Source organism: Drosophila hydei, unplaced genomic scaffold (assembly GCF_003285905.1).
Source record: "Drosophila hydei strain 15085-1641.00,03,60 unplaced genomic scaffold, DhydRS2 tig00008135-arrow-pilon, whole genome shotgun sequence".
In the NCBI taxonomy this organism is placed as follows: Eukaryota; Metazoa; Arthropoda; class Insecta; order Diptera; family Drosophilidae; genus Drosophila; species Drosophila hydei.
This window is the reverse complement of record NW_022045844.1, coordinates 2,823,756-2,850,315: the sequence shown is the minus strand read 5'-3', so window position 1 is coordinate 2,850,315 and position 26,560 is coordinate 2,823,756. Positions and strand designations below refer to the sequence as shown.

At 39.7% G+C, this 26,560-nt stretch overlaps 4 protein-coding genes across 7 annotated transcripts; 1 reads left to right on the top strand and 3 right to left on the bottom strand.

The window, feature by feature from the left end:
* Positions 1–13,562: 13,562 nt before the first annotated feature.
* LOC111594872 (coiled-coil domain-containing protein 22 homolog) lies at positions 13,563–15,425 on the bottom strand. Its single transcript, XM_023308350.2, has one exon. The coding sequence runs from the start codon at positions 15,403–15,405 to the stop codon at positions 13,729–13,731; it is 1,677 nt and encodes a 558-aa protein (XP_023164118.1). The 5' UTR covers positions 15,406–15,425; the 3' UTR covers positions 13,563–13,728.
* A 651-nt stretch (positions 15,426–16,076) lies between these two features.
* LOC111594873 (probable E3 ubiquitin-protein ligase sinah) lies at positions 16,077–18,204 on the bottom strand. Of its 2 annotated transcripts, none has more exons than XM_023308352.2 (2): positions 18,084–18,204; positions 16,077–17,141 (listed from the first exon to the last, which is right to left on the bottom strand). In XM_023308352.2, the coding sequence occupies exon 2, from the start codon at positions 17,118–17,120 to the stop codon at positions 16,101–16,103; it is 1,020 nt and encodes a 339-aa protein (XP_023164120.1). In that variant the 5' UTR covers positions 17,121–17,141; positions 18,084–18,204; the 3' UTR covers positions 16,077–16,100. The 2 variants fall into 2 exon arrangements, with proteins under 2 accessions (XP_023164120.1, XP_023164119.1); XM_023308351.2 differs by lacking the exon at positions 18,084–18,204 and adding an exon at positions 17,653–17,904 and having other exon boundaries at positions 16,078–17,141.
* Positions 18,205–19,397: 1,193 nt separating this feature from the next.
* Positions 19,398–23,458, bottom strand: LOC111594874 (E3 ubiquitin-protein ligase sina). 3 transcript variants are annotated; one of them, XM_023308356.2, is made up of 2 exons: positions 23,012–23,458; positions 19,398–20,809 (listed from the first exon to the last, which is right to left on the bottom strand). In XM_023308356.2, exon 2 carries the CDS (start codon positions 20,669–20,671, stop codon positions 19,727–19,729), a length of 945 nt encoding a protein of 314 aa, XP_023164124.1. In that variant the 5' UTR covers positions 20,672–20,809; positions 23,012–23,458; the 3' UTR covers positions 19,398–19,726. The 3 variants fall into 3 exon arrangements, with proteins under 3 accessions (XP_023164124.1, XP_023164122.1, XP_023164123.1); XM_023308354.2 differs by lacking the exon at positions 23,012–23,458 and adding an exon at positions 22,512–22,817; XM_023308355.2 differs by lacking the exon at positions 23,012–23,458 and adding an exon at positions 21,088–21,180.
* Positions 23,459–23,710: 252 nt separating this feature from the next.
* LOC111594882 (dnaJ homolog subfamily C member 16) lies at positions 23,711–26,529 on the top strand. The gene has a single exon (XM_023308368.2). It carries the CDS (start codon positions 24,018–24,020, stop codon positions 26,355–26,357), a length of 2,340 nt encoding a protein of 779 aa, XP_023164136.1. The 5' UTR covers positions 23,711–24,017; the 3' UTR covers positions 26,358–26,529.
* The last annotated feature ends 31 nt before the right edge of the window (positions 26,530–26,560 follow it).

Sequence of the window (26,560 nt, the reverse complement as noted above, 5' to 3'; positions counted from 1 at the left end):
AAAAGTAAAACAATTTTGTTTAATTTACTTATTGGCAAACATAACTCGTTTCCTTAGCCGTTATCTCTGTGCCTCGCGACGGCGGCGAAACTTTGCCAATTATCAAAGGCCACAGCGAAAAGCTCAATTGAGAAATGAAAGAAAAGAAAACTGTTTACGCACAGTTATTATTAGACTTTATAGATAAGGCCCCCTACTTTTTGGTGTTCATTCACAATTGGGTATAAATATTAGCGCAAGCATCGCCTTTATCATTATTAGTACTAGTATTAATATTATTTCTAGGAATGCATAGATCATTGTCATTGTCATTGTCATTGTCATTGTCATTGTCATTGTCATTGTCATTGTCATTGTCATTGTCATTGTCATTGTCATTGTCATTGTCATTGTCATTGTCATTGTCATTGTCATTGTCATTGTCATTGTCATTGTCATTGTCATTGTCATTGTCATTGTCATTGTCATTGTCATTGTCATTGTCATTGTCATTGTCATTGTCATTGTCATTGTCATTGTCATTGTCATTGTCATTGTCATTGTCATTGTCATTGTCATTGTCATTGTCATTGTCATTGTCATTGTCATTGTCATTGTCATTGTCATTGTCATTGTCATTGTCATTGTCATTGTCATTGTCATTGTCATTGTCATTGTCATTGTCATTGTCATTGTCATTGTCATTGTCATTGTCATTGTCATTGTCATTGTCATTGTCATTGTCATTGTCATTGTCATTGTCATTGTCATTGTCATTGTCATTGTCATTGTCATTGTCATTGACAGTTCTTTAATTTTTATCATTTATAGAGTATTCCAAGTTCGATGCGAAGCGCACTTTAACGCTCACCTATTTTGGCGTTGACTTCGCAGGTGATTAGCAATATTTAAAGCGTATTTTAAGCAAAACAAATTGCGAGAATATTGCAAAAAGAATTGAAAACAGTTTACGTCCCATAAATGTTCAACTAATGCTAATTGACGCCATTTGGCACTCGGGGGAGTAACGTGAATTGAATGCGAATCAAACTATATGGATAATGATAATGCCAAACAGCTGGTCGAATGATCGAATGAATTTAACATAAATTTGCTATTCTTAATGCTCGCTGGATTGAACTTAAAAGTGTCTAAAAATAAGAAACAAACGAAAAAGTGCAATTAACTAGCGAAATGTGGGCCAGCTGCTCAGAAGGCAATCAGCGCGTTCAGAATAAAAATCAATTAAATTATGAATATCATAATATTTATATATACTATTTATATATGCATATCTGAGCTGAGCTGCGCTGCTCTGGGCGGCACGCACGCCAAATGCCACGCCCAGTTGACAAATGTGACTCGGCTGGGCAATAAATAAACGAGAGATGAGACAAACGTGACACGAGACCATTGGAGATTCGTGCACAAATTTGTTTGTCGATGGGATTTGAGCTAAGCAAAATGTACTTAAGCTAAATTAATAAATATTTGATGTAGAAACGAAGTGAAGGAAGCTCAGAACATGGTAAAGAAATACTGCACTTTGATTTGTGAAACTAGCTATAGACAGCTTAAGGTATAGTCACCTTTAGTTCCTTAGTAATAAAAATAAAAATAAAAATAAAAATAATACAAATAAATATTCAGGCAAACAAATCATGATGCAAATAATCTAAATTGTAAGAAATCTGTTTAGTTTTCAAGAGCTCTATGGGGTATACATGTCAAAAATATTTTATTTTTTTATGTGAAGTGTAACAAGACTTTTTAAATGCTTCAAATTGCTATATTAACCTTTTTTTTCTATGTCAATTATATTTTTTTAAAAGTAATTTTATTTTTTAAAAGTATTTTTTTTTTAAGTAAATATAATTTTTAATAATATGAACTAGTTGCAGCTGAAAATGTCAACAGAAAATATAGTAGAATAGTTTAATTTGAAATCAAACAGCCCTTAAAATGGAACTAGTTCATAGATTTAGCTGTCATAGTCTTAGGGAACAAATTCATTTATTTAACATGCCTAAACAAATTGATCTATCTGAAGGCACGCGTCCATCACTAGCGCACGCACTCTTTGAAGGGTAGGCTAGTCGCTGTTCGTGCAACCAGCTCGTTGCGCAAACACTGCCACATGATATGACCGGGTCGAGGCACAAGCCAAACTGGCCATAAGAGGAAAGAAAAACGCCGTGCCACTGGCCACCTGGCAAAAAACGACTAAAAGGTGCGCTCTATCTAACTGATATAAAACCCCCGCCCCCGCCACAGCCACTGCCACATGCCCCGTGCAGCCAGGCAGTGCGTAAATGAACGTAGTTTTTGGACTAACACACCCAGGGGAAATATAAGAGCGACACGCAACAATTACCAGGCCAGCAAATGATTATGCTGAGAGCGAGCCATGCCCACACTCAAAAAAAGAGGGGCGAGTGTTAAGTTCTATTTAAGGTAGACATAGATATATATATAGATATATAGATATATAAGTTAACTTATAACACTTAGTTAGCTTATAACACTTAATATAAGGTATTATTCAACACTTATTATCGGGTGCTAGACAAGTTAAGGAACAGCCCTGGCAAGAGCAACTCTACTTACGCCGGTGAGGCTATGATTTGTAAAAATATAGATCAGTCTCGTGTTTTAACTCGTACTGATAGGACATGCTAAAAATTGGTGTCATATAAGTAAAACTAAAAATAGTGAATATAATAAGAAAAACCAATAAAATTAACTGTTTCGATTATTCAAAAAAGAACAATTAAAAGCAGGGTTAAAAAGCGTTCTTCCAGTAAACCGCTTAAATAAATATTCACTCCGTCATTTGCTCGTTAAATGGCTTATTTCATTGTCTGAGCCCGAGGCCAGCAATAAGAGGCACAGTCGCCTCTCAACCTAACTTTCAGTCACCACAGGACTGGAAAACATATAATTGGCGCCCAACGTGGGGCCGGACAGAACACTTATCGCATTAGTGCCAGAAAGAAGCTATACGCACCCATACCAGGTCTCTCCGAGCAGCAACAGCAGCCAGTGCCAGCTGTTGATCCCTTCCAAGCACCGCCATATCCCACACAGCCATCGGCAGCGGCGGCAGCAGCAGCATTCGAGCAGCCTGCACCACCAGCCGTTCAAGAGGAACGCAAGAGCGGTGGTCTCTTCTCACTCACTAGTCTAGAGCCCACTGGCGTGTTACAGAATATTTCGGGTCTAGTGCAATCGGCCACAGGCAGAACCAACGAACCTGCGCCACCCCCACCAGCCAGCTACAATCCAGCTGATTCTGGTGGCTACTTTGACATAAGCACATCCGGCGCTGCCGTACCGCAGCCGCCTGCAAACTTTTTTACGCCTGCAGCTCCGCCTGCTGCTGCTGATTATTTTTCGCCCACTGTAGCACCACCCACTGTAGGTGGTTACATCAATCCTTCCGTAGTTGCTGCAGCTCCGTCTGTTGGTAACTTCTTTACGCCAGCACCAGCTGTTTCTGGGCAATCAACCGGTGTTCAGCCAACGCCAGCCGCGGTACCACCGACATTTACTCAGCCTGGGGCAACTGCTCCGCCAGCGACATACGCTCAGATTCCGACAGTCACCCAAGTAGCCACTGTCCCTCAGCCACTGACAGCTGCTCAAGCACCTGGTTTAATCGAGAGTACTCCAACGTTTGCACCGCCATCAGTGGCTGCAGCAACTCCCCCACCAGCGGCAGTAGCAGCACCACCACCAGCGGCAGGACCTGCACACTCCTCGTACCGCCTGCAGAAGGGTACCAGACTCTACAAGAGTCCACTGACAGCTCAGGAAACTGCAGTGCCCGCAACAGGCTGTGGCCAGCAAACAGCTTTAACAGCCACGCCCTTTGCACCCTTCGCAGCACCTGCTGCTATTTTTAATCCTTTTGGAGCACAGCCTACAGAAGTTGCCCTATTTACAGCGCCAGCTCCGTCAGCTGCACCAGCGCCAAGCCAGGAAGTTCCTCTGTTGCGGCTGCACCACCCCCAACTGGGCCAGCAACATCGCTGTTTACACCACAGGCATCGACGGGCCTCTTTCAGACTCACGAAGCAACTACATCGCTTTTTGCACCAGCACTATCCGATACACTTCAGGAGGTTCCTCTCTTTTCCAGTCCGACTAACGCAACACAAGGACTTACACCAGATACAAGCAACAACCTTTTTAAGTCACCGACTCAGAGGGAAGAGCTAAAGAGCTCTTCAAATCAAAATCAGGAGGTTACACTATTTGCACCACCGTCAACTGCACCTGTTTCGGAAGTTCCATTATTCCCAACATCACAGAGTTTGCCCATATTTTCACAAGGACCAGCAACAGCTCTATTCGCACCACAGTTGGATGCTAAGCCAGAACCACAGCAGGCAAATCTACAAGCGGAATCGTTGAGGAAATCCCCTTGTTCACGGCACCACCACCAACAGTAGAAGCAACAACTAACGAGTTCTTCGCGGCGGCAGAGCCAAGCGACTCTTCATCCATACTAGAACCAAGTCAAGAAATCCCCAAAACACCGCCAACTGCATTAATTCAAGAAGTTTCACAGCCACAGGTTGCTCCAACCGCTGTCCATCTCTGTCGGCACCTTCCACAGCTGCCGGCTCATCCTCATCCTCATCGGCAGCGGCGTCACGTCAACTGCAGCGGCCGGCATTGTCGGCAGTTGCCGCACGGCAACAGCAGCTACTGCTGAACGGCTCGCTGAAGAGCAAGACGAAGACATTTCCTGCGTATCGAGCATCGGTGCGCAGCGAGAGCGACGACAAGGAGTACAGGGCGCCTAGCAAAAAGTCGGCCGGTGTCGCAGTCGCTGGCAGCCAAGATCAGCGGCAAGAACTGTAACAATCTGCTGCACAACGCCGGCAATAAGCTAAGCGTGAGCAGCAACTCCTTCGGCCTATACGCAGCATCTGGCATCATCGCCCAAGAGCCCTGTCTCCAGCAACGGCCATCTGAACAAATACTGCCTGACGGACTTGACGCGCCGCAAGGCCGAATTCAATCGCCAGCTGAGCGCGCCGACAGACTACACACATCACTCGTCCAGTAACGGCTCATAGCATCGCTGGAGTGGTGGGACACAGTCATCACGGCCATCACGGGCACGTGCACGGCCAGTCATCGACGGCGCCAGCCACACTCAAGTCGCTGCAGCTGCACAACTTTGGTGTGCATCATCCGATGCCAAGGCTCACGTCCACGTCGGGCACCAACAGCTTCAACAGACGCCACATACGTAGGCGCAAGAGCAAGCTTAGTAAGCGCCTGCTGAACGGCGATAGCGAAGAATCAGTACGCTGCTCATACTGCTCCGTATTGAATGTGAATGAGAACGACTTGCGGATTTCATTCGAGAACACCTGCACCGACTCGCTGGTCACCGCTGCTAATATGCGACCAAGGAACCGAAATGGTGCACTTTGATGATGTGTCGTTGTACGGCACTCCGAAAGAGGAGCCATATGCTGTACTTTAATCTGCATTGGCCTCACTCTTTGGTGGATCATCGACGCAAAGAAGTCCGCGAAGCACTTGCGAGGAGTCGTCGCTGGAATTGGGTCGGTCGAGGACGACCTTACACTTGAGGGGGGGGTAGTTAACTTATAACACTTAGTTAGCTTATAACACTTAATATAAGGTATTATTCAACACTTATTATCGGGTGCTAGACAAGTTAAGGAACAGCCCTGGCAAGAGCAACTCTACTTACGCCGGTGAGGCTATGATTTGTAAAAATATAGATCAGTCTCGTGTTTTAACTCGTACTGATAGGACATGCTAAAAATTGGTGTCATATAAGTAAAACTAAAAATAGTGAATATAATAAGAAAAACCAATAAAATTAACTGTTTCGATTATTCAAAAAAGAACAATTAAAAGCAGGGTTAAAAAGCGTTCTTCCAGTAAACCGCTTAAATAAATATTCACTCCGTCATTTGCTCGTTAAATGGCTTATTTCATTGTCTGAGCCCGAGGCCAGCAATAAGAGGCACAGTCGCCTCTCAACCTAACTTTCAGTCACCACAGGACTGGAAAACATATAATTTATATATATATAGCTTGTTAGTTTGTATCAAGTTGTAGCTGAAGCTGGTTCTATGAAAACTAATAATGCAATTAAAAAGTTGACAAAGTTGTCAAAGTTGTCAATTTGCCAGACGTAACTCAGCAAAGTGCAAGGTTTTTAAAACGCAAATAAGCATCTATGCATACATATATACAAAGGTATATACATACCGTATATATATGTATATATAGTTATATATGCTAATACATATCAGCTCGCTAGCTAAGCCACAAAACGCGCAATATCCACTTGAGCTAAACACATTACAGACCTCAACTTAGCTATATATTTCATGCTGAATATGAGCTGCGAGACTGTGCTGCTGCTTCTTCTGCTCTGCCATTGGAGGCTGTGCTGCTTGCTGCTGATGACTCAGTTATGGCATAGCCATAGTTTTTCAGCAGAAATGCCAACAAGAACAGCGAAAAGAAAAAACGCGAACTGGCGACTGAAATTGAAAGTTGCAGCCACTGTTGCAAGAGCGAGGGCTGACGGCGAGTCATGCAACACGACGCTGCAGCAGCAAAGGCTGCTTGACTACAAAATACCCAAAATATGCAAAGACGACAGCTCGCAATGCTAAATCAACCAAAAAGAGACAGTTCAATGTACCACAAAATATTTTAACTAGCAAAAAATTTAAGAAAAAAAACTTAAGTATAAAAGTTATAAAACAAAATTCTTTAGTTATGTTTGTTTTAAAGCGACAAAGGTCGTTTGTTAATCTTAAGATTTGCAATGTGTAATAGATTTAGTTTTGGCATAAGTGTATTATATATATATATATATAATATACATAATTTGTCTTAAAGCGGAAATTCTTAGGTATGGCTGACCACAAAACTTTAAGCTAAAATTAAATATAATATAAATGAAACATATATTTATAAATTATGCTTAATATAATACATATACTATATAAATAAGTTTCTTTAAAACTTGCTTTAGCTGCATATGCCTTACTTAAGAGAGATCTTATTCTAGGTACCTAACGCTTGCCTTAAGCATATTTCATATACATCAATCTTAATATATGATCAATGGATTCAAATTTAGATCAACACTTAAAACTTTTTGCCTATATCAACAAATTTGCATTAAATTCAGCAAAGTTCATCGCATGTTTGACTAGATGTCAACATTTCGATCAAGGAAAGATTTTAGATTGTGCTGTAGCTCAATAGCTTTTTAGCAAACTTTGCATAGCTCATCAAATTTAAGGTTTAATTTAGCAAATATCATCAAATTTGTACACATTTTTAGTAGAACGAATCCAAATTCATGATATAGAAATGAATATGATATGAAAAAGTGTTAGAGTTACTAACTCAGGGCTGTACTACGCGAAGATAAGACTTCGAAGACTTATTGGAATTATGAACAGTTTCCTTGAAGACTTGATGCAGAAAATAATATTCATTTTTCAAGAAATAATTTTTAGATATCTCACCAGTTTCTCTCTAGAACTGCTTTTAAGATGCACTGCCACCGCCAAACGAGTATACCCGCAAAACTGCAAGTACAGGGTATAACAGCTTCAAGTGTAAAACGAGTCAAATTCTGTTGCAGATAAACTCTAAGTGCGCTGGTTAGGAAATCGAAAATCTTTAACTTGAACGCCTCGCTAAATTATGCAATTAAACGAGCTTTTCATTATTAACATTAACATTATCATTATTATTGTCATTAGCATTATTGTTATTGCCCCGGCTCATTACGCGCGTGTGATTTTAACGTACGATTCTGGTACGGATATGTTAAGGCTCTATATATATATATATATATATATATAATTGTTGTTGTTGTTGTTATTTCTCTTGTTGTTGTTCTTGTTTTCTGTAGGTTCTGCTGATGATCTCATCGATTGCATCAGATTTCGCACGGCATGTCGTTATGTGGCTCAGAATTTAAACTGAAATTCTTGTTGATGTTTTTTATTTTGTTTCTGTTCTCTTTTTTTATTTTGTTTCTTTGTAAAACACATATGCAGAATATTCAAAATTAGCTGTTAGCACGACAATCGCGTTGATGATAGCCGAGCTACACATACATACAAATATATATATTTATATAAAAAATAAACCTACATAGCGAAACGCATTAAAGGCGCGCCAAATATTTCTTCATGGCCAATGCCATCAAAACTTTGCTGCATTGGACTATAAAAACAACCTATGTGGCTATAAAAAACAACAACAAAAATTGAATATATATATATATATATGGACAGCTTATATATATGTGGAGGAAAACAACTTCGCTTAAAACTTTGCACAGGTCCCTGAGAAATTGATTGATCTGCATTCAGGTTCAAATGAAATTAACACTGCGCCTCACGACTTCGCAGTGTTGCAAATCAATCAGCCAAATAAAATATATAAAAACAAAAACTTTGCTGATTGCCTCGACTTCTTTCGTTATGCTCGCTTAGCCAAGTGAAGCGGGCATATATGGTGGACTACCTATTGGATTGAGCAGCTGAAAGTTGGGCTTAAGAACTTATGTATTTAGACGCTGCTGTAGGCATGGCATAAGAAGGAACCTTTCAGCCATAGTCACACTTTTTAATCCGAGCATTGCTTGTTAGCTTAGTAGCATTATGTGTAGATAGATTCAATATAAAACTTGAAACTTGAAGCAGATTTTTAGGTTTATGCAGCATAACCACAGCTTTGAATGATGGGGCGAATGGGACTGGAGAGTCTCTATCTAAGCGTCTCCAAGCTCCGTACTAATTTCTGCCAGAAGCTAGAACTCTCATCAGATTATGCAACGGCGGGAAGCTCAGGAATATTTTTTTGCTGTAGACCAATCTAAATTGAAGCTTAAAGTCTTACATATAAAATTCTATTGCAGCCCATAGCAATACACATATCAATACATAAAAAACAATTTCGGTCTCACTATATGTATTTCTATGGAGCTTTCTTGCATATCTATAGCTTCCACTCTAGTCTAAAAATAATGCAGAAATCTAACTGAATAACTGCTTAACAAATCTATAAACTTGAAGGTGACAAAGCAGATTATCAAACGCAGCTAAGGCCTAATCTAGGCGTGGCTAGCTAAGCGAAATCAATATCAAGCAGAGTTTTACAGCGAGAGTTAACAAATGTTCCAGAGAAGGACAGGCTAATGAGCTCTTCCATAGATTATTGCCTGACTTGAGAACTTTCCGAAGACGCTTAAGCGCGTATCTCTCAGTCAGTTGCAAACTACTTTTATAATTTCTCTCATATGTTAACACAGTTATTTTTACCTCTTGTCATACGAATCGCTATATTCTATATAAAGTTCTGACAGCACTGTGAAAGGTAAGAAACAGCCATAAATAAACAGATTAACATATCAAATTTTAACTGTAAAAATCTATAGAAAATACACCCATATTGAGATCAAATATATCGCAGTATATTCTTATTATAATCAAAGCATATCGCCACAAGTCAAGTTCTCTCCATTTGTTTTTCGTTAAATTTTATTTATTGTAACTCATTGACCTCTCGCTTAAGTCAAGCTTCGAATTGGAATTTGTTGCTCGCTTGCTTTTGTTGTTGTTATACTTTTGTATATATATATATTATATATAGATATACGTATTGTATTTTGTATTTTGCATACCAAATGAATTTTTGACGTCAGTGCAAATGCAGTGCACATAAAACAAAAAAATAACAGCACAAATTGCATGGAATGTGTCCATGGTTAATGATATTGCACAGATGATTTACTACTAATGGCAGGGTGTACTCTAAAGGGAGGGGAAAATATAATCTTAAATTAGTTAAACAACTAATTGGAAAGAGCCTTTATGAAATGCGTTAAACTGTTACGTTGCCTACAAGTTATTTATATTTCGATAGGGTATTCCCTTAAAGCAACTCGCTTCGTATATACTGATTTATAATATTAGTGGCATTCCCACCAACAAAAAAAAAGTACTTTTTTGTATATATTACACATTCTAGATAAAAAGCTTTTGATATAAGCAAAAAACTTTTTAACTTCCTTAAATATAACATATATATAAATGACATTCCCTCTAAAAAATCTTTATATATTGGCAAAAACGGAATCTATGCCTGTGCTAAATTAGTTATATTTAAGTTTGAAGAATTCTAAAATATAGCATTATATATATATTAAGTTAATGGTATTCCCTCTAAAAAAGCTTTCAGTATAACAGTAAAATGCTTAGGTTTCAATTCGCTCTTCTTCAAATGGGCAATAAAAATACTTCTCTAATCATTTGACACATTATTTATAACTGTGCTGTTATCGATAACTGTTACGTTTATATTCGAATTTGCACTTTTACTAAAGCCTATTTGGTTTCTTATCTTATTATCTTATCATCTCAAAGAAAATATTTAATATACATAATAATCTAGCCTAAACTCTGCAATCTTAAGCTACGTTATTATCGATAACTGCGATGATTGTAATATTACTTGATCTTTAATATCTTTTGATTTAAGCAGAAACTTAATTTTTTTATTAATTTTTATAAGTGGCTAATAAATCAAAAAACTCGAACATTAATGATATTTCCATTGAATTTTCTGATTTAACATCAGAAATAAAATGATCCATCGCTGATGGAATTAATATTAACTGGCACTTTATCTATAAACAATATTCATATAGACACAAAAAGCCATAAAGGAAACGTTTGAAATGAGCCAACGGGTTCGCAGCAATCGATTATCAGTTAACGGTATCTGCCTGTATCTTATCAAGAGCGATATCGATTTGAGCCAGAGCAAATGCCACGCGATTAGTCAGAGAGCGTGGAGAGGCCCCAATAAAGACAAATCTGATGTGGCATGTGATTTAAGACATGAATAACATTTCGATTACCTGGCAACTGGCTAAATTACGACATAGGGCAGACAGATGGATTTATTCCTCTATCTGTGTACCATGTATACAGATGCGGTCTGTACGTATATATATATATACTATATATTTAGATATGGTGTGGAGTGTATATATACATTGAACATTGCACAAACAAATCGAATCAAACAAAAGCCCGCCAAATGTTTATATTTTTTAGCCATGCCAAGAATACAAAGCACATTTCCACTTCTTTTTTGATGCCCGCTCGACATGTGGAAAACGAGCATTTTGGTTGCTGCTAAATGTTCGTATTTGTATACAACTGTGTACAGGCTTAAAATTGGGCATATGGACTTCTGCTCTGACACTGCAAGAGCAGGTGAAACTAGAGAGCACAGCTACTGACAAACCTATGAGCTATAGAGATCTATATGATAGTAGACCAGTAGATCTATTTGATACCGGCGGAACTCCGAAGTGTGCCAACAATGTACCTGTTTTGACACTAAAAGCAAGTATTTCGCAGTCGTTTACGCCCGCCTGCAGCATTCTAAATTGCTGTTATTTCTTGTTGTATTTGGCTCGCTTTTTGCTCTTTGAGGTCGATCAATAAAAAGCACAGGAAACACATACATTTGGTAGCATTTAAAAATAGCTAGCTATTAAATTGAAGGCAACTATCCCAAAGGACTCGGGACTAAGCACTTGCCACTTAGCACTTGGCCCTGAGAACTCGGTGGACGGGGACTCACCTTCTCGGCAAACTCCTCGCGCGGACGCCGTGAAATTGTGGGCGCATTCATGAGCTCCTTCGTGGGCGATGGTGTCATTGTTAATAATTTTCTATTTTCCGTTTCCTTTCACTTTCACTTTTTACTTTTTCTCTTTTTTTTTGTAATTTTAGCACTCAGGTTATTGAGTGCAATTTTAATTCTTATTGCTGATGTTTAATTTGTATTATTGCTTTTAGTTACACTTTGCTACAAGGCGTTCAATTGAATTGAGAGCTGTTAGAAGAATAATTTCATTTACAGTAGTCGCTCGCTAAAGGCAACTTTCAGGCATTCAAATTGCACCAAAAAATTTGATGCTTTATTTTTAATTAAATTATAGGTTTATTTTATAAATAAACATATAATATATATATATATATATATATATATATATATATATATATATATATATATATATGTTTACTATATATATTTTTTTAAAAATATTAAAATATTATTAAAATATTCCAATTGGCACACTTTTTTAACATTATCATCTTTAGGGTTTTTTGCTTCAAGCAAATTATTGCGTAGTCGGTTAAAAATGTCGCTAACGTATTTTTTTAATTATGTATATATATATATATAAATATATATTATTGACATTTTAATTATGGCCTTCGTGCTAGTGCTGGTGTGACGTGTACCGTTAGTTCTTTTTTCACCGTGTTTTCATAATTATTTTTAGTGCACAAATCATTCGATATCGAAACCCGACGCCGGCCGGCTTAATGCCAATTGGAGTCGAATTCGTTTTGGACACTCACGACCTTCAGCTTGAATTTTTTGCCATTCTAATTGGGAAGTCAATTGGTTAAGCGTCGTTTTTTTTTGTTTTTTGGTATTTCTTGTTGTAATTGTGGCCTGCAGCAGCGGCAAAAGGGCCGGCAACGTCATCAGCGACCAAGCGCAACAGTTTGTTGAAGGCGAAATGCTTACACACACAGGCACACAGGGAGAGCACACACACACAGCCTCACTAGCACAGTCACACACAATTACACACACGGCACACACGCACACCGGTTAAACTTGTTATCGCGGCAGCATGCAAAAGAACCTAAAACTCTGGGCCACAAACGAGTTCTGGAGCGGCACCAGCAACAACAACAAGAAGCACCCAGCACCAACACAACAAAACTTTATTTTGATACATGCTGCCTCTTGTTGTTTAGTTTAATTAAAGTTTTATTTTAGAAGGAAGAAAAAAAGGGGAACCCTTAAGCACTAGGCCTGGGCACTTTGGTCCAGGCCAAGTGCCTGTTGCTTGGAAATTTACTTTAAATTAAAAACAAACGAAAGTAAATCAACAACAAAAATGAAACGAAAACACGACGCGACCGTCCGCCAACGCGCTGCAGCTTCAAACACTTCAAAAGGCGAGCAACAACTAACAGCCGGGTCCAGGGCCGGCAGTTATAACTGCCGCTTCACATTCAAAAGCCAGAGGGAGTAAAGCAAGAGAACAACAAATGAGTCGAACATGGCGAACTATGAACACTCTAAGAATTATGATTACTATATAAGTGAACTAAGTTTATATACGAGTTTAGCCAATATGCAAAACCTATCAACAATTATTATATATTTTCAGAAATTACAATAGAATATGATTATTAATTTTTAATAATACATATAATCAAACAAGCATAAGTTCAAAGCGTTACATATTCACAGTTCACAGCGTATTGACTATTCCAGTAGGGTATAAAGAGCGCATGCTCAAAGAGCGTAAAAGCGAGAGCGTAGCCCATTCACACTGGTTAAGCAAGTGCTGCACAGTGAACGAAAACGCTTAAGATGAAAAACTAAACAGATTATCAATATATAAATACAGAAAAACCAAAATCTAGTTTAATATATATGATCAGGTTCGTTTATTTAGCGTTTTACAAAAAAATGCATAAATATTGAGAATTGGCTACAAGAAACTACGCTATGCGAGAGTGATCTGTTTTAATTGGCACTAATACATAAGTAATATGGTAATATACTAATATCGCTAATCGTTTATCGTTATTGTTATTGTTATTGTTATTGTTAAGCGATTGTTATTGCATTCTCCACTGTGCGTATTTGCGTTTGCAGCTCCTGAATGTGCTGTTCGAACTTTTGAATGTCGCCTGTTATTTGCTGCAGACTGATTAGCACATTCTTCATCTTCTCACTGTCAATCTGGACCTCCAGCTCGCGTATCTCTTTACTAACGCTGCCCGTGTTCGAGACACACTCGACCAGCTCGCTACAATGCCCATGTAGCTGTGCGAGCAACTTGTATGCCTTCTTTGCGTGCAGATCATGTTTGGCGCTCTGGAAGAGCAAATCATCTGTGTAGTTGAATTGACGTTCCAGCTGCGCTGCAACCACATTGAGCTGCTTCTGCAGCTGCCGTGTGTCGTCGAGCACTCGGAAGATGTCCTCACGCTGCTTGCGTATATTTCCAATGAATTCGTGAATGCGTCGAGTGTATTCCTTGCGCGGCGCCAGCTGCGTTTGTGTGGCACTGCGCAGGGTCAGTTCGTTGTGCAGCTGTGTTCTGGCCAGCAGTTCTTGCTCCAGCTGTTCAATGTCCAGGCGCACACGCTGCACTTGCTGCGTTTCCTTCGCTGACTTAAGGCTTTCTAGAGTTTTCAGTAGGGGATTACGATAGTCTTCCCACTGTTGCGTCAACGTCTGTCGCTTCGCTTTTGTTGCTTGCAGCAGCGCTTCGAGCTTGGCCACGTTTTGCTCCGGCTCCGCCAGCACCAGGGAACTGCGCTCGTGCAGCTTTGCCACAGCTTGCAAACGCTCTAGATCCAGCTCGGCTGCAGATTCCCGGGCCTTTAATGCAGCGATGCAGTTGCTCAACGTCTTGCGCTGCTTTAACAATAGTTCGGATTGCGACCGCAGCTGCTGCACTTCATCCGTCAGCTGCTGCACTGGGGTTGCCGCCGTCTCCGCACTGTTTGTCACTTGCTTCTCAACTGGCAGCGGAGCAGGACTAGGTGCCACCTCCTCCACCTCCTCTTTTGTCGGCATAGCCATCACAGCCTTTGGAACCTGCTCCCCGCAGCGTTCCAAATCATTTTTGTGCAGCACCGAGGCAATGAGATCGAAAGCGCTGCCATCCACTTGTTGGAATAGATTGGGCGCCAGCTGTTCGAAATATTGTTGCACTTCCTTGCTACGGTCCAAGAAATTGGCTCCAGGCACATTTAGATTAAGGTGTGGTTTGAACTCAATGCACTGGCAGCTGCATCCTTGCCTCCTTCTATTCGCCACAGTGCGGCAATACTGAGGCACCCAAGGCGATTTCAATTGCTCCGAAAGCTGCCTACGCACTTCCCGCTGCAGTTGCTCTCGGGCACTTAGGGAATGGGACTTATCGGATAAATCTAATTGTTGTCGCTCGCGTGGCAGACGCTCAATTAAATGCATTAGCAGGCGACGCAGCTCCACGGCGTTGGGGTAGAGAAATATCTGGTAGCCAATATCACCACGATAACCCTGGTCCTTGCAGCGCTCAGCCAATGTAGTTGCCACACTGAAACGCTGAGCCATAGCTCCACCTGGCAAGAATCGTGGCAGCTCCTGCATCGAAGGATTGATTTCCAGCAAACAGCTAGAAACGGCACGTACTACCTGTTCCGGTGTGAAATTTGCCAATTGATCCGTGGGCTCGATGCTGTCATCGATTTGCTGCAGCTGGTGCATAATTATTTTATCCACTTCGTCCATTATTGTATTTATTTACGTTTATTTTGGCATTTTAGTTAAATTAGTTTATTTTTCGATAGCCAGCAGGTAGTTATCGATAATATTAACTAAAATTAGACATTCACTACGAAGCACAGAGAATGAAATACTAATTGCATATTTTACAGCACTGCACATTGGCGGTTAAATTTAAAAACGAAACTATTTTCAACTCTAAATGCATTACTGAAAGCGGGGTAAGATTAAAGAAGTTTACTGAAGAAAAAAGAAGTACACAAATTGGGGAAGTGGGTTACAGTTGACAAATATTGTTTTCCAACTTGTCCAATATTTTATTATCATCTGGTTTTTGGATCAAGTGAAATTTATACATATATGTTTTGCTATCGGCGTTTATCCATTTTGTTGTTTTTCATTTTTTTGTTTAGTTATTGTTTGCCACCCAGACATGGTAGAATATTAAATGACATCTGGCCACGGAGCATTTACAATTTATATACATTTGCGAGAACATAGAGAATAGATATATAGAGATATAGAGTTATATATATATATATATATATATGTATAAATATATATATAGATATATATATAAATATATATACATATATAGATATACAGACTGCAGAGACTGAACTAGACCGATGGCAGATCAAATGATTATATATATATGTATATATATACACATATATATATATACAGAGTTGTTCTATATTCTAGTCGTTGTTGTTTGCCTTTTTGATTATGATGTTTAACGCCAAATTTCCATCCTCAGAAAACAGTTCCACCGTTGATTTGTTGAGTACCAGAAAATCGGCATTTGTGTAGGTTACGAAACTTTCGCGTATAGAGCGTGGCTTGGACTTCCATTTGAGAGTGCGATTGTTGGCCTCCAACGAAATCAGATAGTCAAAGTCGGCCGCATCGCGCATTGTGCCGATCATGCGACAGGCGGCGAAATATTGCTGGCAGCCCTCGCCCAATTGCACCTTCTCTAGCGACAGCAGAAAATGGCGGCCGTGACACGACTGTATCATCGTCCAATCGAGTGCGCCCACCTGATTGACATTGGTAGCCAGAAAAATGATGTCGGTGCCTTCCATTGTGATCACATTCTGATGCGTACTAACAAAATGCTTGTACACATCCTTCAGGGCACCTTGCCAAACGCACTTCTCATCCGGATAGGGGCAGAAATATGGACGAAACTCGCAGTCTTCCTCGTGTGATTTCTTATCAGAATACGAGAGACGCGCTCGACAACCATAGCAGGCGTGCTTACAGGGAAATATCAACTTTGAGCCCACCTTCTCCATCGCCAAATTTCGTATGTTGCTCATCGGAACACGACAGACGGGACAGACACTTAGCTTATTTCGGCACTGTGAGCAAATGAGGTGACCTCGCGAGCATTGCATTATCGGTGGCATCATATAGCCAAAGCAAACGGGACATTCCAAAAGAGAGACCAGAAATTCTCTCGTTGCCGTCTCAGATGGCTTTTCGCAGTCGCTGCTGCCGCCGCTGCAGCTGCTGCTGCTACTGTTGTTGCTGCTGCTGCTATTGCTGTTGCTGCTGGTGCTGTTGCTGGCATTGGTGTTGTTGTTGCTGCTGCTGCTATCGATCTGGTCGAGCGGCGACGTCGCCTCTTGCTCCTGGTTGCTGTTGTCCTTGGGCAGCGCAACAGTTGCTGCCTGTGAGGCATCCGTGGCAGGACGCTGACGACGTTGCTGCATAATTTGTCTTCGATTGTCCCTCTAAAATATATATATATATATATATTTATAGATATATATATAAATATATATATATATATATATATATATATTATGTGTGTGTGTGTCAGAGAGTGTATGTGTGTGTATGCTTATGTATATAAGTGTAATTGTGTGTGCATTTGTCTGTATGTATGTGTCTGTATGTCTGTATGTGTGTATGTGTGTGTATGTGTATGTGTGTATGTGTATGTGTGTGTGTGTATGTGTGTGTGTGTGTGTGTGTATGTGTGTGTGTATGTGTGTGTGTGTGTATGTGTGTGTGTATGTGTGTGTGTATGTGTGTGTGTGTGTGGGAGTATCGGCTTGTATGTGTGTGTTTATTCGTTAGACTAAAAGTGGAAGCACTTTATAATTTAGCGCGGCGCGATTAGTACATGCGTTACGGTATTTTCGTATGCCTATCTACCGAAAAATGAGGCGGGGTATTTGGGGGATGAGGCGGGGGTCTTTAAAAAATAAAATCGAAAGTTTCAGAGTTAATTTTTCGTACGCTTGGCAATTTAGTTCTGTTAAAAAAATTATATTGGAATTCAAGAAAACTAAAATTTGTTCGTCTGATTTGTGGCAATGGATTCATGGAAATGGCCTGGCCTGCTCTAATCAAATGTCATTGTTTTCCTGTCCCACCTCACACACTCCCACAGCAAACAAGGATCATGATCATGAAAGTGTTTCCAAAGGAAACAACTAAGGGACAACTACAATTAAAGGAAACAAAAAAGAAAGTATCAGATACTGACAAGTGAAGAACTAGAACTGGCTAGAAGTTCGAATCCCAGCCTAAGGTATCTAAGTGGAGCATTGCCTAAGCCGAAGGCACGCTGACGCTACCCGACGATTGGGGCATGGAGGGAGGAGCTGACCAAGAATTGGAAAATATATATATTCATTTATGATAAGTAATTAACTTTTGAAATACACCTCGTCTACTCCACAATTTCTTTTAAGAACAATTTGTATAGAAGATATCAAGGAGAGGCATCCCAGCAGTATAAGAAAGGAGACACAATTTTCGAATTAAGAAAAGCTTTAGTATGAATCAGACATATAGACAAGGTTAATGAATGTGAAAGTTAAATAATATAAGAAATTTAGGCAGTGTAAACTAAAGTTGTGCAAGTTATTCTCATAGAAAATGTGAAAATATCCAAGCCCCGTCTTAAAATCTTAACATCTGCCTACTACATCATGTAGATATACAGTTCAAATTTTAGCTATAGTTCTTATAGTTCTTACTTACCTTAAAATAACGTGCTAAGCATTACAATTTTAGCAATTTCTAAATGTTAAAAGTTAAGTAAAATAAATTGAAATTATGTACATTATCCACATTTTAAGTAACTTATATAGGCAGTCTTTACTGTAACTGGCTGTCAGCATATTACAGTTAGAACTTTTGTTTAATGTATTGCTTTCATTTCATTGATAAAAATTTACAACTTTTTTTACTAATCACGTTTATTTTTCTTCTGTAGTTGTCGCATTTGTGTGTGTGTATTTGAGTGTGTGTGTGTGTGTGTGTTTCATTTTGTTATTAAAACTAAATACATTGCAGTTGCATGATCAAGCAGTAAAAGTTTGGGCAGAAACCAGTTCATTCACAACTTCCAATTGCAATTCAGAGACAACAAAAATTCAACTTGTACGGGAGATCGATCTAAATTATATAAAATTTAAACATATTAGATTGCTTTTCTTTTTTACTGTCTTTTTTGTATGTGGAGAGGGGGCACACTGTAATTGTTATTGTTATAAAAGAAAACGTTGCGTGTGTGTGTAGGTGTAGGTGTAGGTGTCTGTGTTTTACGTTTCGTTTTGGCATGAACAAAAATTGTCGCAATCGCTTACAACTCTCGAGTTATTACATATTTATATTTTTATTATTTATGTATATATATATACATATATATATTTTTATTTTGTTTTATTCTTGTTAATTTCGTTAAAAGTGATGTTTACTTTTATAGCATTTACAAGTATTTCTCTTTTGTTTTTATTTTTGTATAAAATAATTTACATTAACTAAACTTAGGCTGCATAGTGTAAATGTGTGTGTGTTTATGTGTGTGTTTGTGTGTATTGGTATGTATTTGTGGATGTATGGATGATGTATGAATGCTATGGATGTACGTTCTGTGTTGGCTGTTTGTGTGTTCGCTCGTCTTACAAACTAAAATTAAACTAAGAAAAAACCCACAAAAAAATCTTATTAAATCGATCTTGAATATATATATATTTAAATGTGTGTGTTTGTGTTTTCTTTCTTTTGTTTCACTCTTTCTTCCTTTTTTGTTTTTGGAAAAAAGAATACCCTAGAATCTAGCAATTAAGAGACTGACACTGAAACAGACAGACCTGACCTGACCTAACCGACCTTACTACATACATACATACATACATACGTACATACATGACATGATGTAAACTGATGATGTACCAATGATGTCGCACATACATAACATGTTCTTGTATAATTATATCGAGTTAATAATCGTTTTAGAAACGATTCATATTCCATATTCATTCATCTTAGTTACTCTAGTACCCAACAGACGCCACACATCTTAGACGAGAGATATGGTTACATTGATGCCCAGATTCCCATTCTCGGCAAACAGTTGCGCAATCGATGTATCAAACACCAGACAATCCGAATTGTGTATAGCAGAGGCAACACCTTCGTGTATGGAACGCGGCATTGCCTCCCAGGTGAGGCGGCGTCGATTGCCATTTAATTCCAGTCGATAGACAAAGTTCTCAGCCTCCTTCCGCGAGCCAATCAGTTGGACGATGGCAAAGAACTGTTGATGTCCATCATATTTCTCTTGCTTCTCCAGCACGAGCATGAAATGATGGCCGAAGCAGGACTGCATCATAACCCAGTCGACGGCGCCGGGCAGATTGATATCGGTGGCCAGAAATACAATATCTTCGCCCTGCAGCGTGGTAATGCTCTTGTGGGACATCATCAGATGCTGCATGACTAGATCGAGCGGTCCCTGCCATTTACATGAGGCGCCCGGACAGGGACAAAGGTATGGCCGGCATTCGCAGGTCTCCTCGTGCTCGGTCTTCTCTGTATAAACGAGTGAGGCTGTGCAGCCGTAGCCCGAATGTTTGCACGGAAATTTCACATTGGAGGCGACCTTTTCCATGGCCAGATTGCGTATGTTGGCCAACGGGCCACGGCATGTGGGGCAGCATGTGAGCTTTGATCGGCACGATACGCAGACCAAATGCCCACTCGAGCATTGCAATATCGGTGGCAGCACATAATCGAAGCAAACGGGACATTCGAACAGTGATGTCAGATCGGCGGACATGCCTGCATCACCGCCACCGGCGGACGACAGTGAAGAGCTGGATGAGGACGATGTGTTTGCTGATGATGTATTCCCAGCACTGGAGCCGGTCGAGCTGCTCGTGTTGGTGGCCACCACTGCCGTGGCTGCTGCTACTGCTGCTGCTGCTGTCGGTTCACGGCGTTTTGGATTGATTTTATTTGACATTGGACTTGCTTGCTTGCTCTATCTACCAGATGGGTCTGCCTCCACTTCAAATGCCAGTGCAAAAGCAACTGCAGCAATTGCGACGACCCGACGAATCCAGTCAATCGAAGTCTTCTAACGTCACCTGCCTCTGGGTCACTGCAATGGGATAGGTAATAACAAATGTGTCATATTAATTACAGTGACTGTTTCAAACATGATTTATATATATTGATAATATTTCTTTTAGTCATGCAATATCCAGCCAGAATGCTATTATTAAATGAATTGTCTAATGAAAGCTAGCTGCATATGGCAGTTACAGCGACTGAATGGATTTTTGCCATGTGCCAGAACAGAAATTGAAAGTAAAAACTCGGCGAAACAGGTTTTGCAGTCCTGAGAAATAGATATAATAATAAACATGTTTTACGCACGTTGTAAAACCAGCCCTTGCCCGTCGAAAATTGTATGTGAAAACAGGAGTAAAACTTTGTAACTAATTGACACCACTCGCAGCCAATATGTATAGAAAAATCTATAGAATAAATCATTTAGACACTTCAGCTTTCGTAGTCGAAAATCAAATGAAAAAATGAAACATTTCTGTTTTTCCAACTGCACTTAAAAACATATATTTATACATATCGAAAACAAACACTTTAGCTAAGCTAAGCCTGTCAAATACGCTATATGTTCCATTAATGGTAACCTTGCTCAAGGCCTTTCCGCAATGAATCCTAACCGACCTTAAAGTCGACCAATTCTCTTGACAATGCTCAGCTATCATTAACACAAATGTCGAAATATTCGACACGATTAACAATTTGATTTGGGCTTTCTTTGTTATTGCTGATGTTATGCTTATTGTTGTTGTGCCAAGGTTCAAACTGCTCAAGAGTTGGACGGGTTTACGCGTGTGTAGAAACGCGCAAATACACGTATGTCGCACAAACTCGTCTTATCAGAGCCGATGACAAATGCAGCTCATTAGGCTGGCTGGTGTGTCCAAGGCGAAAGCAGGAGCAAGTGTTGCACAGTGGTGCAAGATTCAAACAACGATTTAATAACATCTAATGCTGTGTTGAGAAGTGTTTACGAATATTTGAAACATCAGTTTCTAGTGTTGAAAAATGCAGATTCAATGCATTCTAGATTTGCATGGGAATTTCATCATGGGAAATTTTGCTTAGCAAGTTGAGAATGTACAGTAAAAGCTCTTTAGAGAGAATACCAGTTTAAATTATTATATATCGTTTTTTAAACCGATATATGAAAATCATTAAAAGAGTGGAGCCTTCATCAAATTTTTTAACATTTAATGACCTATAAGAAAATCGATATATTGCTTTCTGAACTAGGAATCCACTGTGCAACAATCCAAAATTGGTGGCTGCATATGTGAGTGTTTTTTGAATGTGTGTGCGTGTGTGGAGCATAAACAAATAAGAAGTGACGCGAGCTGCGTCAACAATATGGGCTTCATTTTTGTTTTGTGGCAGCAATGAGCAGTGAGTAGGAGTAGAAGGCAGAGGACAAAGAGAGAGGGGTACGAGGGCCTAGTTGGTAGCGGCACATAATTAACATTTGGCTCTGTTGGTTGCGTACCGTAAGAAATTTCCATGCGGCGGGGGCAATTACTGCGACTACTATTGCTGTTGCCGCTGCTGCTGCTGCTGCTGCTGCTGCTATTGCAGCCACGAATGTAATTAAGTTATTTTTTTTTCAATGAGTTTGCAAAATCAAATAGAAAACGGAAAGCAGAGCAGATACGTTAGCAACAACAACTAAAACGGAACAACAACAATGAAATTGTATGTAAAAATAAACAGCTACAAAATAATCATAAACGTAAACTTACAAAGCTCTGTATGTGAGGCGTCACTGTATCTGTGTGTGTGTGTTTGTGTTTTTGTTTGCGTGTGTGTGTGTGTGAGGCTTTTATCAGTCAGTTAGCCAGCATGTGTGTGAATGTGTGAGTGTATGTATTTATATACCACTGTATATATGCATATACATATGTGTATCCTCGACGATATACATGTGTGCGTAAATCAATGCATTTACAATTGCAATCGCAGGTGGCCGCACTTTCAGGTTCGCACACGCACAACAACAACAAACGTACAACAAAGAGAGGGAGAAAATTGAAAATTGTTTTCGTCTTTAGCCACCAGCGGTATTTTTTTATATTTAATTTTTTATTTTATATACATTCACAGTTCGGTTCGGTTCGGTTCAGTTCACCTTGCGCCAAACTCGAAATTCAGGCGTGCGCTAATTTCATTTTATTTTTTATCTAATTTTTCTTTTATACGCTCGCGCACACACACACTCATTGAATAATATGGCTATATGTACATGTTTGCTGCTGCTGCGGCTGCTGTTTTTGCTGCGCTTTGTAGTTGCTGTTTTTGTTTTTTTTCTCAGCGTGAATATCATCTGTTTGGGTCGCCTTCGTCGTCCATCGGGTTACAATTTACATACGGGAGACGCAACGCTAAAGGCAGACACACGACGACGACAACGGGGGCGGGGGCAGTGGCTTGTGCTGTAGCCAGTAGCCGTAGCCGTAGCCGTAGCTTGAAAATTTGTTTCTAATGTATGTGTGTGTTATTCTGCACTTTGCAAACGCTGTTCGTATTTTTATTGCACCAAGCTCTTGCTTAAAATGTTGTCTATTTAGGCTATTACAATCGCAAGCGCAACTATTTAACTATTAGCACGTCACACACGCGTATTTCTGGCTATTTAATTTTATCTTTAATTTGCCTAGTGTTGGGCAAGCGTAACAGTGTTGACTAACGTTGTATTCGGTATTTTTGGTATATTAATAACAATACCACTCTGATAGCATGGTGGCAACAATGCTAAATGTAAATTATAGAGTTGTGTCAAATGCTTACCAAATTTAAAAATTATATGGTATATAAACATACTAAAAAAATAAATACTTTTAAGAAGTTAAGAAGTTTTTAAGAAATTATGAATTACCTATGCGCAAAAAGCTTATTAAGCTTACTCAATGAACAGCGTACCCTGCTCTTGTTAATGGTATCAAAATAATGCAGTTTCATACTCCGCGGCAACCCTGTCGGGTGTAGCGTAATAATTTATCTGTCAGAAAACTAATTCAAAAGATTTTGCTAAGCGTTAAAGACAAAACAAATTTAATTGGAACGCCATGTGCGTTACCAGCACAGACTAAACGTTTCAATATATGTATAATATATATTCCATTAAAAATCAATAAGCTCATCTGTCATTCTTTGAATCTGGAGCACGGACCAACCCCCAAAGACGGAGGCCTGCAAAAAAACCGAAAAAAAAATATAAATTGTATAAATTGTGTGAGAAAACTTTCGTCATGATGAAGCAAATTTGCATATTCAATGTGCTAGTATTTTGCACATTAATTGCCATCTGTGTGGCTGCCTTTAGTGATCCGTACAAGGAGCTCGGTGTAAGCTCTACAGCATCCACACAGGAAATTCGACGGGCGTATAAACAATTGGCCAAGGAGTGGCATCCTGATAAAAGTGATCATCCGGATGCTGAGCGAAAATTTGTACAGATCAAAAAGGCCTACGAATTGTTGAGTGACATCGATCGGCGGCGTATTTATGATAGGCATGGCATTACCAGCGAGGACTCTCATTATTTAAAGCAAAAGCACGATTATAGCGGCTATAATCGATTTGGCTTCGATCCAGTTGAAGAGTTCTTTGGTAAGCAATTTGGATTTGACCAAGACATCAGCTTATATCACAAACTCTCGGTGACGTCCAACTACTTTGAGCATACCATCGTACCAAAGAGCAAGACTAAGTTGCATATTATCATGTTCTACAACGATTGGTGCTTTGGCTGTATACGAATTGTGGGAGCATTTAAGAAGTTGATTGATACCTTCGAGCCATTGGGAATATCTTTTGTCACCATCAATGCAGCACATGAGCCAAGCATTTTGCGTAAAACTGGAGCAGATGATATACCAAGAATGGTTTTGGTTCTTGGTGGGCATAGCTATGTCTATAGAGAGAATATTTACACCCAACAGAAGTTGGCGGAGTTTATTCGCAAGAAGATGCCCTTTAAGATTGGTCAGCGCATCAATGACGAGAATGTTGATGAATTTTTGAACGGTTGGACAGATAATCGGGTACGTGCTCTGGTCTTAGAGCCCAGAAGCGTAACCAGACTGAGATATTTGATAAGCGCCTTTGCTTTCCATGATCGTGTGGCTTTTGGCTTTGTGGATCTAACGAGCAAGGCTTCCAGCCTCATGGCAGATCGCTATAAAGTTAATCCCAAATTAGACACACTCTTTCTGTTCAATGAGGATTCCGTGCGAGCTGTTGCCAGCATTTCCATGGCCGATATACCCACACAAACCTTGGACAATATCATCTCAACAAATCAATTTCTCTCCCTACCCCGACTATCCTCCCAAGATGTGCTCGAAGGTGTTTGTCCAGCTGAATGGAATAGGCCTAGAAAGCGTTTGTGTGTAATACTTATTACAGAAAACTCTCCCGAATATGATATAGCCAGAGGAGCACTACGACATATAGCTTTAGAATCTGGCTATAGTTTGGAGAGAGTTCGATTTGCGTACATGTTTAAGGAGAAGCAGGCAGATTTCCTTAATGCCATTTCGAAGGGCTCCTTTGAGGACAATCTATTGAGGCTCGTCGTCATCTGGAGGCGTGATAGCACACAAATCAAATACGAATGGGTCGACGGTGCCAAGTTGGACATTAAAACAGCCGACTATTTGAACAATAGTGCCATCAATGCCACAAAACATGAGATTAATCTTACTATACAAAGGCTGTTAAAGACATCAGAGGCATTAACCTATGAGGCATTCGTGCAGAATTTGCTAGATGAGCATGCACAAGGCATGTTGAGTAAATGGATCACAAGACTACTCTATCTGGTCGATTATTTATCTGATAATATCGAAGACGAACATCTCTTTGCTGCCTTATCGCTATTGGGCACGATTGCGTTTATGTTTGGCATTGGCTATGTTATGATGTACTTTGTGCGCGCAGAGGAGGAGTCTCTTAAAGCTCAAGGACAGCTGAATGAGGGACAATGCAATAAGCAAAGCAAACACGTGCCGGAGCTAAAGCTGTACGAGCTGAGGGCAGAGAAATATAATGGTCTCGTCCGCCTGCTAAAGCCCGGATGTCGTACTATACTATTAATAACTGATATGCAGAGCCGTACCAAGTTAATTCCACCTTATCATCGCGCTGTTTGGCCATATAGGCGGACCAAAACCCTTCTCTTTGGCCACATGCTCATTGAAAAGGGCTTGTCCTGGTACTCAGAACTGTTACGCTTATCGTTATGCACAAATCAAAGCCTACAAATCAATCCCAGAAATTGTGTTGGAACTGTTATAGCCCTAAATGGGCACCGCAAGTATTTCTGCGTATATCATGCCAAGCATCCAGAATGCGCACGCGGCACCAAGCGAATGATCAAGATGACCAAACAATTGCTGGATCGTAACGATGACCCAGAAATTGGCAACTTCCTTGGTGTTAATTACTCCGAAGAATCAGATACCGAATCGAATGTGCTATTCGAAGACAATTTGTTAGATGGCCTCAGCAACTGGCTAGATCGTTTATTCGAGGGAACAACACACAGATATTACATCAACTATTGGCCCGATTTTCCCACAAAGTAAAGAAAAGTTCGCGTAAAGTATTAAAGTATGTGTAAATTACTTTGTCACCCTGCAATTTCTTGTAAATCCTTTCTAGTCAATAAAAAGAACAATCTACGTATTATCAACTCTTTCCTTGAAAAATAATTATGCTGCGCTGCAATTGATTTGGATTAGAGCAAGAAATCTGCCACATGATGGTGTATTAACTATTTGTATTATCA